The sequence below is a fragment of the Hemitrygon akajei genome, chromosome 13 (genome assembly GCF_048418815.1).
Source record: "Hemitrygon akajei chromosome 13, sHemAka1.3, whole genome shotgun sequence".
Taxonomy (NCBI): Eukaryota; Metazoa; Chordata; class Chondrichthyes; order Myliobatiformes; family Dasyatidae; genus Hemitrygon; species Hemitrygon akajei.
The window spans coordinates 8,635,188-8,651,349 of NC_133136.1; the positions used below are offsets into that span (position 1 = coordinate 8,635,188).

Consider the following 16,162-nt stretch of genomic DNA (forward strand, 5'->3'; position numbering starts at 1 on the left):
TAGTAACCCTGATTCCGATTTAAAAGTACAGACTGTAGAACAGTACAGCATGGAACCAAACTCTTCGGCCCAAGATGCTGTGCTGAGCCGATTAAGTTAGTAACGTGTGAAGAAGTGTGTTTTCTAATGAGGACTGTGGTTCGGGTTTTACGCCGTTTGCAAATTCCCCACTGCAGTAACCTGCGTCACAGATTTAGTGGCTGGGGGAATATTTTGGTTGTCCACCTATTTACTGTGCGGTTTCCTGGTGCCGCCAGGGTTCCTGGTTTGCAATGTCTGTGGGCTGTTGCCTGACGATGGAGCAACACGAACGCGGGCCTGACGCGGCTGGCCAACGCTCGGGTCTGCGGGAGGAAGACGATGAAAGAGAGTGGTGTTGCACCGCTGACGACAGAAAAACCAGCCTTTTGGCCCTTGCAGTGGCCAGCAGTGAGCTAACAGGTACCAGTAAAAACTATAAGGCAGTTCCTGTCTCAACAAACCCAGAACGCTTGCTGTCTGCCAGACTGGAGGTGTGCCAAAACGTAACTAGTTAGGGGAGAATTTTGTCTGCTTTAGACGAGTCCACTGCAAATAAGCAGAGGCGACAGGAAGAACTTGGCTTTGATATTTACTTTGCACTGTCACTGAACACTGGCTCCAACCCTTGCATTCAGAAAATAATAAACAACAACTTATTTATCGAGCACAGGCGATATAGTTCAAAGTCCTTCACAATAGAATAAACGTGCAAACATAATGTCGAAATAAAAATAAACACGAAAATAAAATACAAGAATATGTTAATTAAAAGGAGTAAATAAACGGGTTTTGAGCTGGGCTTTAAAAGTGTCAACGGAGTCTGCATTTCTTATAGTTTTAGCTATTAAGTTACAGCCTAGTGCGTAGTTCAAAGAGAAGCCGACCTGCCAATTATCGTTTGAGGGGAATTATTTAAATTTAAGAGACCGCCGGAAGAAGATTTGAGAGCAAGAACAGGATTATAAAACGAAAACGACTCGGTGATGTACTCCGGTCCCACAACATTAAGAGCTTTAAAAACAAGTAAGAGAACTTTAAAAATCAATTCTAAAAGATACAGGAAGCCCATGCAGAGAAGATGGGACGTCCTGGAGTTAAAAGTCTGGCAGTGCTGTTCTGAATGAGTTGATATAAATAATTGAAAAAAAAGAACGTGCTGATTTTTTTTAAAAAACAACAAAATCTTACAATTCCTGAATCACACATTAGAATTTATTTTTAGTGATCCTACAGGGTAATCTGGTGAGGTGATAGCATGATTTAAGCGTGTTTAATCAGGTTGGTAAGGGTGATTTGCCGTTTTTGGTCCTTGTGCAGGAAAGGGACAACTAGTACGGTTATGTATTTTGCATCTGGGCATCTCATGAATGGTTTCTAAATTTTATGACATTCTACATTATAAGTCTGGCTTCAGTACAGGACCTTTTCCAAACTAGTTTTTGTGACTGTTTTCCAGCACATTTATGACATTCTAAGACCATAAGGCCTAGGAGCAGAATTAGGCCATTCGACCCATCGAGTCTATTCCAGCATTTCATCATGGCTGATTTATCATCCCTCTAAACTGCATTTCCATGCCTTCACCCCATAACCTTTGACACCCTGAGTAATCAAGTATCTATCAATCTCCATTTTAAGTTCATCAATTCTATTGTATTTTTTGCTCTACTGTGAATGCCTGCAAGAAGATGAATCTCTAGCAATATATGGTGACATATACTGGACGTACTTTGATAATGATTTACCTTGAACTTTGAATGCCCAATGACTTGGCCGCCACAGCTGTCTGTGGTATTTAATACCACAGATTAACCACCCTCCGGCTAAAGAAACTCCTCCTCATCCCTGTTCTAAAGGGACTTCCTCGGATTCTGAGGCTGTGGCCTGCAGTCCCAGACTCACCTATTATAGGAAACGGCTACATCCCACCCACTCTATCTAGGCCTTCCAATACCCGAGAGGTTTCAATGAGATTCCCCCCCCCCCCCCCACACATTCTTCCAAACTCTGTTGAGTACAGCCCCAGAGGCCATCAAACATGCCTCATATTATTCCTTTCATATCCAGGATCATTCTCATGAACCTCCTCTGGATCGCTGCCAATACCAGCATATCCTTCCTTAGATATGGTGCCCAAAACTGCTCACGATCCTTCAGATGCGGTTTGAGTCATGCTTTCTAAAGCATATATCTTGGCTTGTCCACCAGGTTTCAAGGTCTTGTCTGGTTGGTTGAGCTGTCAACGTTCAGGCTTGGGTTACTTGGGGCTGTATACAGTACTGTAGCATTTGTAGATACAACTACAGGCCCCAATGCACTGGAACCTTTTTGTCTTGTTAATATGTCATGTTATTTTCTCATTGTAAAATTAGTTTGAATAAACCTGTTAAAAATGCCACTTGATAGCGCAGGCATGTGTTATCCAGTTACTTAGTGACTACACATGAGTCTACAACCAATAGTCACAGTATTACTTATTTATATTTGCACAGTTTGTTGTCTTTGTTTATGTAGAATTTTTCATTACTCTATTGTATTTTAGTTTTCTGTAAATATTTGCAAGAAAATTAATCTCAAGTTTGAACAGTACTGTGTTTGTCAACATGGAGCGGAGAGTGAGTTTGTAAATCTGGTGGGAGCAAAGGATGTTGGGAGTGGTGGGGGTGGAGCACTGTGGGAGGGGTGTGGGGCAGAGTATATTTACTTGCAGCCCCGTGAGGTTTACTCGTCTCTGCACTGAACTGCAGCTAATGGGCTCCTGAATCGGCTGCAGTGATGACTGGCTCCGTGGCTGAGAACTCACTTTTGTGAACTTCAGTTCTGAATGTTATTCATTTACTTTTATTGTTTGCACGATTTGTTTCCTGCACATTGGGTGTTTAACGGTCTTTTTAATGAGTTCTACTGGGTTTCTTTGTTTTGTGGCTGCCTGTAAGGAGATGAACCCCAAAAGTGTATACAGCATACATACTTTGATCAATGTACTTTGAACTTTATTTTAACTTTGATAACTGCTTAAATATTTACCCTTTTGTACACCCACAAGTCACTTCTGCTTTTAAGGCAATCTACTCACTGAAGTAAAACATCACAGTCCACTCACTGAAGATGCAGAGAACATAGGAAGTAAAGGGCAGATAGATGTCAGTCATGTGTGTACAAACAGTGACACAGTCAGAACTTGGCAGATGGGGTATCATGTCGGAAAATGTATGATTCATTTTCCAAGGAGCAAAACAATGGTGGGACAGAAAATGGTGGAGCGACTCAGAAGGAGAATCAGGTTTATTATCACTCTGTAATGTGACGTGAAATTTGTTCTTTGTGGCAGCAGTATAGTACAGGTGTGTCCTGGGGGGACTGCCTGGCTTGCTAGTCACGGAAGAATGCATTGCCATCGACGGAGGAGCTCAGCAAAGCCAACGACTGTGGGAAAGCCCCAGGCAAAGATGGAATTCCCCCCGAATTCTTGAAGAGCGGGAAGCCTGCCTTGCTGCATCATCTACGCGAGCCTCTTGCTGGGAGGAAGGCCACGTCCCCCAAGACATGCGAGATGCCAACATTGTCACACTGTACCAGAACAGGGGCAACCGTAGTGGTTGTAACAGCATCTCCCTCCTTAGTATTGTAGGGAAAGTGTTTGCCTGCGTCGTGTTGGCATGACTTCAGAGCCTTGCATCCAGCACCTACCCGAGTCCCAGTGCGGGGTCAGAGCTGGCAGGTCTACAGTGGACATGGTCTTCTCACTGTACCAGCTGCAGGGGAAGAGAGAAGAGCAGCAGAAGCCACTTACACAGTCTTCATTGACCTGACCAAGGCATTGAACCTTGGCCGCAGCAGACTCTTCAAATTCCTGCTAAAGATTGACTGCCCCAACTCATATCATCCTTATGTAACTCGTCAAGTCACTTTTTATTGGCTTTTCGACTATAACTACTGGTACAGTACACAGTAAAAATGAAACAGCGTTTTTCAGGACCATGGTGTTACATGACACATTACAAAAACTAGACTGAACTACGGAAAAAAAAGCACCAAAAAAACTACACTAGACTACAGACCTACCCAGGACTGCATAAAGTATACAAAACAGTGCAGGCATTACAATAAATAATAAACAGGACAATAGGGCAGTAGGTGTCAGTCCAGGCTCTGGGTATTGAGGAGTCTGATGGTGAGGGGGAAGAAACTGTTACATAGTCTGGTCGTGAGAGCCCGAATGCTTTGGAGCCTTTTCCCAGATGGCAGGAGGGAGAAGAGATTGTATGAGGGGTGCATGGGGTCCTTCATAATGCAGTTTGCTTTGTGGATGCAGCGTGTAGTGTAAATGTCCGTAATGGCAGGATGAGAGACCCTGATGATCTTCTCAGCTGACCTCACTATCTGCTGCAGGGTCTTGTGATCCGAGATGGTGCAATTTCCAAACCAGGACGTGCACAGCACTGTCTGCTTCAGTGGAGCAACTTCTGATGCCTTTCCAGTGAGCAGCAGAGTGAGACAAGGTTATGTCCTGGCACCGACCCTCTTTGGAATCTTCTTCTCCATGCTCCTTCACTGTACTTTCGCAGAGTACACTGAACGCATCTCCCTTCGCGCAAGAGCTGATGGCAAGCTGTTCAACATTGCTTGCTTGTGCTTCGAGACCAAAGTTAGAACAGCCCTCATCCGTGAGATGTCGTTTGCAGATGATGCAGCACTGACGCCACACACTGAATGCAAACTCCAGCCGCTTCACCCGTGCCTGCGAGGAGCCAGCAGTCTGAAGAAGACAGACTTCATGGCCCAGGATGCAGGATCTTCCCCCAAACATCACCATTGATGGTTGCTCTCTTGACGTAGTCGACTCCTTCACCTGTCTTGTGTTGACCATTGCCAGCACCCTGTCCCTCGAAGCAGAGGTGAACAGCAGGCTTGCCAAAGCTGCAGCTGCCATGGTCAGACTGAACAAGAGAGTGTGGGACAACAGGCGGCTGACAAAGACCAAGCTGCGTCTCAGCACACCCCTGTGCGCCAGCGAGGCTCGGACACCATACATCAACCAAGCGAAGAAGCTAAACTCGTTCCACCTACGCTGCCTCTTCCCTTCTAATCCTTAATATGGGCCTTGGTCTGAAACATTGCCTTTTTATTCATTTCTACAGATGCTGCCTGATCTGTTGAGTTGCTCCACATTTTGTGTATATTGCTCTGGATTTTCAGCATCTGCAGAATATCTTGTGATAGTGAGGTGATCTTCATGCTGGGTGAGACAAGAACCAGAAGTCGTAGGTTTAGAGTGAAAGATGAAATATTTGAGTGGAACCTGAGTGGGAGCCTGTTCATTCAGATAGTGGTGCGACAGTGGAACAAGCTGCCAGCAGAAGTGGTAGATGTGGGTTCAGTTGTATTATTGAGGAGGAGATTGGATAGGCACAGGCATGAGAATGGAGGACTATGGAGCTCCAGGTAGGTGGGGCTAGACAGAAAACCGGGCTAGTACTGACTAGATGGGCCAAAGGCACATTTCTGTGCTGTAGTGCTCTATGACTTTGAGTGTAATTGGAAATATTAAAGAGAGAGAACAAAAGAGCATGGAGAAACGGACGTGTTGTTGGAAGATCAGGAAGCTCAGTCTGACCTAGTGAATCAGCATCAGGTTTATTATCACTCCCGTGCATTCTGTAATGGAATTTATTTCACAGCAACACGTAAACGTACTAAAGCTTACAATTCAGGCATAATTACAAAAAGTACAAAGATTGAGATTGTGTTCACGGACTGTTCAGCAACCTGATGGCGGAGGGGAAGAAGCTGTTCCTAAAACGCTGTGTGTGTCTTCAGGCTCCTGAACTTCCTCTACTTACTTGCAGGAAGTATGGCAACATCTCTACTGCAAGAAAGAACAAACTTTCATGATGTAACACTTTGCATGTTATCAACATTTCCTCAGTGCTTCACAGTGGATTTCTTGTTATCCTGGTTTATGATACTTTCACAGCCAGAACCATTAAAAAAAATGACAAACTGGAGGAAAAAGTTGGGAATCTCAAAAGACATCAGAACTACTGGGTACTCCAAGTTCAAAGTAAATTTGTTATCCAAGTGTATATATACTGTAAACAACCTTGAGTTGGGATGGCATGGTAGCATAGTGGTTAGCACGATGCTTTACTATACAGACGACCCAGGTTCAATTCCCACCGCCTCCTGTAAGGAGTTTGTACATTCTCCCTGTGACCTCGTGGGTTTCCTCCTGATGCTCCAGTTTCCTCCCACAAACCAAAGGCATACTGGTTAGTAGGTAAGTTGTCCTGTGATTAGGCTAGGATTAAATCAGGGGTTGTTGGGCAGTGTGGCTCGAAATGCCTGTTCTGCGCTGTACTGTATTACAATAAATACATAAATAAAAATGTTGCATGTGTCGTCTGCATCTACATGCCTGTGATTATGTTTCAAGCAAGTTTTCCATACCTTGACCTCACTGTACTTTGGGTATGTCAATTAACTTGGTACGTCAAGCCCACAGACAGATAGCTTGATAAAGACTCAGTAAGCAAGTTGATCCAAACAGCTAGGCAGGTGCCAGAATGATGGGCTGTTAAAATTGTCTGGGTAACTTAACCTCTAAAATTTTGATTTATTTTTAAACTGCTCGTTTGAATAATTACCACCTGCCCAAAGTCTGACAGAAATACTGAGGGCTGATGACATACAAACTTTGTAGAAGCATAGAGTAAAAGGGCACCATAGCACAGCAGCAGGCCCTTCAGCCCATCTAGTCCATGCTGACCTGGTCCTTTTTCGAGTCCCATGGGCTTGCACTTGGACCATAGCCCTCCAAACCCCACCCATCCATGTACCCATCTCAACTGCTACAGTTGAGGTCTCATCCACCACTTCCGCTGGCAGCTTGGACTAAAATGACCTTAAGTCACAGGAGCAGAATTAGGCCATTTGGCCCATCGAGTATGTTCCACCTTTTCATCATGGCTGATTTAATATCCCCTCAACCCTATTCTCTGGCCTCTCCCCTAAAAAAAAATGTGATGCACTTTAAAAGTTCAGAGTAAATTTTTTACCAAAGGACCTTATGTCACCAACTCTGAAACTCATTTTCTTGTGGGCTTACCCAATCAATCCAATAATCATAATAGATTCCTTGAAAGACTGCACCCAACAGGGTAGACAGCCAGTGTGCAAAGATAACAAATTGTGCAAATACAAAATGAAAGAAATAATAATAGTAAATAAATAAGTAATAAATATTAAGAATGTGAGAAGAAGAGTTCTTGAAAGTGAGTTCATAGATTGTAGGAACAGTTCAGTGCTGGGGCAAGTGAAGTTGAGTGAAGTTATCCCCTCTGATTGAAGAGTGTGATGGTAACTGTTCCTGAACCCGGTTTTGTGGGTCCTGTGGCTCATGTACTTTGTTTCTGATGACAGCAGCGAGAGGAGAGCATGGCCTGGGTGGTGGGTGTCCCTGAAGATGAATGCTGCTTTACTGCAACAAACCTTCGTGTAGATGAGCTCAGTGGTGGGAAGGGCTTTACCTGTGATAGACTGGACCGTATCCACTATTTGTTTCTATATAGGACTTCCCATTCAAAGGCATTATTGTTTCCATACCAGGATGTGATGCAACCAGCAGTATACTCTCCACCACACATGTATAGAAGTCAGTCAAAGTTTCAGAATCACAAATCACCACACTCGTGCCACCCTCCAAGTGAAGAAGATCCCCCTCAGATTCCCGTTAAATATTTCACTTTTCACCCTTAACCTATGACCTCTAGTTCTGGTCTCACCAAACCTGAGGGGATAAATGTTTAATCTCGGGATTTGATTTTAATTCGAGTGCAGGTATCATAGTGGTTAGCGCAGCATTTGCAGCCAGCGACTCTGATTCAATTCCTGTCGCAATTTGTATGTTCTCCCGGTGACCGCATGGGCTTTCTCCCACATTCAAAGGATGTACAGGATAGTAGGTTAAATTGTCACATGTGTGTCATTGAACGACCTGAGCTCATATCCCTAAATTTTTAAAAAATCTCTCCAACCCCAGGAAGGTTACTTTGCTGGAGAGGCTATGAGGAGGGTCACCTCAGGACCTCTGGTCATCTGCCCTGCCTGTACATTCCCTTTTTTATTGAGATACAGTACATAGAATAGACCCTTCCAGCCCTTCGAGCTGCACCACCCTCAATCCCCTAATTTAATCCTAGCCCAGTCACAGGACAATTTACAATCACCAATTAACTTGCACCTTTGGACTGTAGGAGGAAACTGGAGCACCCTGAGGAAACCCATGAGGTCATAGGGAAGGACGTACAAACTCCTTACAGGAGGACGGTGGTGGGAATTGAACCCGGGCCACCTGCACTATGAAGTGTTGTGCTAACCACAATGCTACTGTGTATGCCTGTGCATGTCTTCTGGGTCAGTCTATGAATTAAATTTACTTAGGCCTCACTCTGAGGAGGCCATACACCAGAGGGCGCCGGGGGTTGATCTGATACAGCAGGTTACTCTGAATACTCACTGCTGGTGTTTTAGGGCAGTAATGATGGTCCTCAATCTCTGGCAGTGCTCAGGGCTTCCTTCATCATGTCAGTAGCTTCCTCTTGGTTTCCAGTACTGTCAGTCATACAGGTCCCAGGTGGAGTTTCAGGAATACTGTCACACTCAGATGTTGAAGGGTATTTCATTGCTGGTTCCATAACAATTTTGTTTTGCCAGTCATGGTTGTTAGCCTGGAGTTGAACTCCCCAAAACTGGAGAATTGTGGACCACTTTTAATCTAGTCTCTGCCCTTTGACCTGCTTGGCATGGATGATAATACCAAAAGCCAAAGCATAAAGCCCTGACTCAAGCCAAATAGTTCTCCTGGTCATTGAGATATGCAAGCCTCCAAACCTCGACAAAATTGTGGTCCCCTTGGGGGTTCTTCTGAACGACAGGGTGCAAATGTAAGCTTTTCCTTGGGTGGCTAAAATTTGGCAGGATATGAATAGTATACAGTACCACTCCCATCCCAACTTTCGCAAAGGACGTTACTGAGAACCAACTTGCATTTGTTCTTCAAAGGGCCTTTATTACAACATTGAAAAGGTTTACTACCCAAATCAGTCACATCATTCACTGGTCTGAAGGACCTGCCTTTTGTCACGATGACAAGGGCTGAAGCCAGGTGTGGAGAAACGGCAGACTCCGTCACAGTGAACGCTGGCGAAGCCTGAATCAGGTGTGGAGATATGGCAGATTTTGTCACGATGACGAGGGCTGAAGCCAGGTGTGGAGAAACGGCAGACTCTGTCAGGGTGACAAAGACTGGACCCAGGTGCAGAGGAATGGCTGACTCCCATGTAGTGATGGAAACAAGAAGTTAAACTTGGGAATACCAACAGAGCATCAGAGGCATGATCAAATGAGACTACGAGGCAAATCTTTCTCTACACACAAGAACTATGCCAAGAGCGCGAAACGAGAATCCACTTTAAATAGTCAGAGAGTGTGGAAAACCCGTGCCAGTCACAATTAACTCGGCAAGATGAAACAGAAAGCACAAGGGTTTAAAGACTAGTTAAGACAACAATTAGTAAATACAAGTGTTCGAGAAACCTTGAGGTCCGACACTCTCCAGCAAGCCGCACAGATCCGCAGGGCTCATGACACTTTTCTACAGGGTGAATAGTTTTCTCTGGTATTCAAGGATTGTTATTGATATTGGTTCGTTATTGACACACACTGAGATACAGAGAAAAGCTTGTCTTGTATGCTATCCATACAGATGAAACTATTCAACAGGACATGGGTAGGTACCGGAGCTAGAGCAAGGTAAAACAATCACAATGCAGAATGAAGTGTTAACAGCTACAGAGAAAGTGCGGTGCAGGTAGACAATGAGGTACACGATCATAATGAGGTAGATTGTGAGGTCAAGAGTCCATCCTATTGTACTAGGGAGCCATTATGATGGCTCTTTATAACAGTGAGGTAGAAGCTGTCCTTGAGCCTGGCAGTGTGTGCTTTCAGGCTTTTGTATCTTCTGCCCGATGGGAGAGGGGGGAGAATGCCCAGGCTGGGTGAGAAAGCACATTCCATGGGCCAAATATACTGAAATGCTGGAAATCCAGAGCAACACACTCAAAATGCTGGAGGAAATCAGGTTAGGCAGCATCTATGGAAAAGAGTAAACAGTTGACGTTTTGCGATGAGACCCTTCCTCAGGCCTGGAAAGGAAGGGCGAGGAGTCAGACAAAGAAGGTGGGGAGAGGGGAGGAAGAATTACAAGGTGGCAGGTGAGAGGTGAAACTGGGAGGGGGGGAGGGGTGAACTAAAGAGCTGGGAAGTTGATTGGTGAAAGAGATACAGAGCTGAAGAAGGGGGAATCTGATAAGAGAGGACAAAAGAGCATGGAAGAAGGGGAAAGGAGAGGAGCACCTAACAGAGGTGATGGGCAGATGTTGAGAGAGGGAAACAGGAATGGGGAAGGAGAGGAGACAATTACAGGAAGTTCAAGAAATCGATGTTCATGCCTTTAGTTTGGAGGCTACCAATCTTCTTAGAATGGGAATGGGAAGTAGGTTTGAAATGACTGGTCTCTGGGAATTCCTGCTTTTTGTGGCGGACGGAGTGAGGGTGCTCAAAGTGGTCTCTCAATCTACGTTGGGTCTCACCAATGTACAGGAGGCCCCACCTGGAGCACCAGATGCAGTAGATGACCCCAACAGACTTGCAGGAGAACTGTCGCCTCACCTGGAAGGTCTGTATGGGGCCTTGAATGGTTGTGAGAGAGGAGGTATGAGAGCAGGTGTGTCACTTGTTCCGCTTGCAATGATAAGTACTGGGAAGGAGATCAGTAGGGAGGGTCAAGAGGACACGGAGGTAACTGATAGGAAATTATAAAGTAGTGGAGGGGTGGTATTAATAGGTGGAGGTATTGATCAGCTTTGTACATCAGAAACTGATAACTCTGCTTTTAGTTACAAAATAACGTGGTTAACACGATAGGCAAATTTGCGGATGACACCAAGATTGGGGGTATAATGGACAGCAAGGAAGACGATCAGAGCTTGTAGCAGTATATGGACCAGCTAGAAAAATGGGCTGAGAAATGGCAGATGGAATTTAATGCAATCAAATGGGAGGTGTTGCACTTCAGTAGGACCTATCGGGATAGGCCTTACACAGTGAACAGTAGGGCACTGAGGAGTGTGGCAGAACAAAGGGCCTGTTTCTGTACTGTACTTTCTATCACTCTAAAATATTTTGTGGTGGGTTGAGAGTTAACTTTAGAATTCCACTTGGCCAATAAGTTAGTCATTTCAAATTAGCTTTGGTGAAAGTCTTGTTGAAATATCTGGACATCTAATTTATTGTAGAGTAGAACAGAAATCTTCTAAAACTCAGATTTGCTGATCGGTTTATCCCTGGAGTCAATATCATCTCAAAACTGGTATCAGAACTTTCACACTAAGTGCTGGAGGAACTCAGCAGACCAGACAGCAACTATGGAAAAGAGTATGGTTAAAATGTTTCGGGCTACGACCCTTCATCAAGACTGGGGGATAAAAGATGAGGTGTCAGAGTAAAAAAGTGGGGGTAGGGGAGGAAGAACTGCTAGGTGATAGGTGAAACTGGGAATGGGGGCTGAGTAAAGAGCTGGGAAGTAAATTGGTGAAAGAGCTACTGGGCTGGAGAAAGGGGAATCTAATAGAAGAGGATAGAAGGCTATGGAAGTAAGAGAACGGGGAGGAGCATCAGAGAGAGGTGACAAAGCGAGCGATGGGAATGGTGAAGCGGGGGGAGGGGGGAGCATGACCAGAAGCTCGAAAAATCGATGTTCATGCCATCAGGCTGGAGGCTACCCAGACGGAGAACCCCCTCCCCTGTCTCCCCCTCCCCCACCACCACTCCACAATCCTGTGACTCTCAGGTCTGACTGCCAGCTCTTGGGTTCTCAGAGACTCCATCTTCCTCTCACCCCCTTCCCTGAACAACCCAACCCTCTCCTCTCCTCTGACACTACCAACTTCCTTCCCGATCCCAGCCCTCATTCATACTGGGTCTTCACCAACCCCTCTCTGAGGCAGAACGTTTTGTCCTCCGTAAGGACATCACCTTTGTCCCCCTACCCCCACACCTCAGTGAGTTCCGTGCCCACCATGACATTGAGTTCTTCTTTCGCCACCGCCGTCTCTGAGCCTAAGTCTTTGGCAAGGACTCTCCACCTCACCCTGATGACTTCTTCTCCTGTCTTCAACCTTCCTCCTCTTCCTGGACACCCCACTCTGGTCTTCTGCCTGCTCTGGATCTTTTCTCATTGCTAACTGTCGAAGGGACATAAACTGTCTCGACTTAACTCTCATTTCTCCAATTCAAATATCACTCCTTCTGAAAGCACTGCTCTTCACTCTCTCTGCACTAATCCTAACCTCACCATCAAACCCACAGATAAGGGGGGTTGATTCTGTTATAGTCTGGCAGACTGACCTCCACTTGCCTGGTGACGACTGTCAGACACTTCTTCCTTGCCCCTCAAACTATAGGACAACATCACCTGACTGTGTGGGTGATGCCTCCCTCACAGATGTGCTGAATAACTTCTACACTCGTTTTGAGGCAGAAAATGATGTGGCAGCGAGGAAGTCCCCTCCTCCAAATGACCAGGTGCTGTGTCTCACCGTGGCTGATTTGAGAAGAACCCTGTGCAGGGTCAACCCACAGAAGGCTGCTGGACCAGACAATATTCCTAATAGAGTGCTTAGAGGATGTGCAGACCAGCTAGTAGATGTTCTCACTGACATCTCCAACATCTCCCTGAGCAACACCACTGTTGCAACGTGCTTCAAGGCCACCACCATCATTCCCGTGCTGAAGAAGTCTTCAGTGTCCTGCCTCAATGACTACCGTCCCGTTGCACTCACATCCATCATCATGAAGTGTTTCGAGAGGCTCGTCATGAGGCATATCAAGACCCTAATGCCCCCCTCACTGGACCCCCTGCAGTTCGCGTACTGTCCCAACCGCTCAACAGACGACGCCATTGCCATCACCCTCCACCTGGCCCGAACCCACCTGGACAAAAAAGACACGTATGTGTGAATGCTGTTCATCGACTTCAGTTCAGCATTCAACACAATCATCCCTCAGAAACTGATTGGAAAGCTGAGCCTACTGGACCTGAACATCTCCCTCTGCAACTGGATCCTAGACTTCCTGACTGGGAGACCTCAGTCAGTCCGGATCGGAAGAAGCATCTCCAACACCATCACACTGAGCACGGGGGCCCCCCAGGGCTGTGTGCTCAGTCCACTGCTGTTCACTCTGCTGACCCACGACTGTGCTGCAACACACAGCTCAAACCACATCATCAAGTTCGCCAATTACACGACTGTGGTGGGTCTCATCATCGAGAACGATGAGTCAGCCCACAGAGAGGAGGTACAGTGGCTAATGGACTGGTGCAGAGCCAACAACCTGTCTCTGAATGTGAACAAAACAAAAGAGATGGTTGTTGACTTCAGGAGGGCACGGAGCGACCACTCCCCGCTGAACGACAACGGCTCCTCAGTAGAGATCATTAACAACACCAAATTTCTTGGTGTTCACCTGGCGGAGAATCTCACCTGGTCCCTCAACACTAGCTCCATAGCAAAGAAAGCCCAGCAGTGTCTCTACTTTCTGCAAAGGCTGAGGAAAGTCCATCTCCCACCCCCCATCCTCATCACATTCTACAGGGGTTGTATTGAGAGCATCCTGAGCAGCTGCATCACTGCCTGGTTCTGAAATTGCACCATCTCGGATCGCAAGACCCTGCAGCAGATAGTGAGGTCAGCTGAGAAGATCATCGGGGTCTCTCTTCCCGCCATTACAGACATTTACACGACCCGCTGCATCCGCAAAGGAAACAGCATTATGAAGGACCCCACGCACCCCTCATACAAACTCTTCTCCCTCCTGCCATCTAGGAAAAGGCACTGAAGCATTCAGGCTCTCACGACCAGACTATGTAACAGTTTCTTCCCCCAAGCCATCAGACTCCTCAATACTCAGAGACTGGACTGACACTAACTTACTGCCATCTACTGTCCCTATTATCTTGTTTATTATTTATTGTAATGTCTGCACTGTTTTGTGCACTTTATGCAGTCCTGGGTAGGTCTGTAGTCTAGTGTAGTTTTTTTTCTGTGTTGCATTCACATAGTTCAGTGTAGTTTTTGTACTGTGTCATGTAACACCGTGGTCCTGAAAAACGTTATCTCGTTTTTACTGTGCATTGTACCAGCAGTTATGGTCGAAATGACAATAAAAGTGACGACTTGAAACAGAACCCCACTAAGGAGCACCAGGCCAATGTCTCCTACATCACCAACTCTGTTAACTCTGGGGATTTCCTATCCACTGCCACCAAACTCATAGTTCTCTTACCCTGCACCTCCTGTTTCTACACCTACCCAAGAACCACAAACCCATTCTTTCTGGTTTGTCCTGCCCCACTGAACTTGTATTTGCATACCCCGACTCAGTTTTATACCCCCTGGTCTAGTCCCTTCCTGCCTACATCCTTAACACTTCACATGCTCTTGATCTTTTCAATGATTTCAAGTTCCTGGCCCCGATCACCTTATTTTGACGATGAATATCCAGTCCCTATACACCTCCATGCCCCCACCAGGAAGGCCTCCAAACTCTCCATTTCTTTCTGGACACCAGAGCCAACCAGTTCCCCTCCACCACCACTCTCCTCCGTCTTGTGGAACTAGTTCTCATTCATAGTAATTTCTGCTTCGGCTTCTCCCATTTCCTTCAACCAAAAGGTCCCAGCTATGCCTGGTTGTTTGTCGGCTATGTGGAACAGTCTCTGTTCGAAGCCTACGCTGGAGTCACTCCCCAACTTTACCCACACTAGATTGATGACTGCATTGTACTGCTTCCTGCACTCACGTGGAGCTTGTTGAATTTTTCACTTTGCTTCCAACTTCCACCATGCCCTCAAATTCTCTCTCTCTCTCTCTCTCTCTCTCTCTCCCCCTCCCTCCCCTCCCTCCCTCCCCCTCCCTCCCTCTCCCCCTCTGCCCCAGATAGCTTATCCACTGATATCTATTATAAACCCAGTAAAAGACACCATCCCCTGCTCTCAATTCCTCTTGTCTCCAATGCATCTGCTCTCAGGATGAGTCTTTTCATTCCAGAACTAAAGAGCTGTCCTCCTCCTTCATAGAAAATGGCTTTCCTTCCACAGCCATCAACACTGCCCTCAACCACATCTCTTCCATTTCACACACATCTGCCCTCACCCCATCCTCCCACAACCCCACCAGGGACAGGGTTCCCCTTGTCCTCACCTACCACCCCACCAGCCTCCACATCCAACACATAATCCACAGGGATCACTCCCTACATGATTTCCTTGTCCATTCATCCCTCCCCACTGATCTCCCTCCTAGCCCTTATCCTTGCAAGTGGAACAGCCGCCCCTACACCTCCTCCCTCACTACCTTTCAGGGCCTCAAACAGTCCTTCTTGTGAGGCGACACTTCACCTGCGAGTCTGTTGGGATCATATACTGTATCCAGTGCTCCCAATGTGGCCTCCTGTATATCAGTGAGACCCGACACAGAGTGGGAAACTGCTTCACGGAGCACCTATGCTCCTGCCAAAAACACGTGCTCTCCCAGTGGCCACCCATTTTAATTCCACTTACCATTCCCATTCCGACATGTCAGTCCATGGCCTCCGCTACTGCCACGATGAGGCCACACTCAGGATGGATGAGCTGCACCTTATATTCTGTCTGGGTAGCCTCTAGCCTGACAGAATATAATCATCCCCTTTTTCTTTCTTCCATGGTATTCTGTCCTCTCCTTTCAGATTCCCCCTTCTCCAGCCCTGTATCTCTTTCACTAATCAACTTCCCAGTTCTTTACATCACCCCTCCTCACCCTCCTTGTGTTTCTTCCTCCCCCCTCCCCACTAACTCTCATCTTTTTTTCCCAGTCCTGATGAAAGGTCTCGGCCTAAAACATCAACTACGGTCTGTCCCATAGATGCTGCCTGGCCTGCTGAGTTTCTCCAGCATTTTGTGTGTGTGTTGCTTTGGATTTCCAGCATTGCACTTTTCTCTTGTTTGTGATCGGAACTTTCAGTCCAGTTCAAGCTA

General features: G+C 46.3%; 1 protein-coding gene across 9 annotated transcripts in view; it reads left to right on the forward strand.

The window, feature by feature from the left end:
* Window positions 1-238: 238 nt before the first annotated feature.
* poli (polymerase (DNA directed) iota) overlaps window positions 239-16,162 on the forward strand; it is an 82,141-nt gene continuing 66,217 nt past the window's right edge. For all 9 annotated transcript variants that reach the window (XM_073064099.1, XM_073064101.1, XM_073064098.1 and 6 more), the window contains exon 1: window positions 239-441. In XM_073064099.1, the coding sequence (XP_072920200.1) occupies window positions 273-441 (169 nt within the window). In that variant the 5' untranslated portion in view covers window positions 239-272. The remainder of the gene's footprint in view (window positions 442-16,162) is intronic.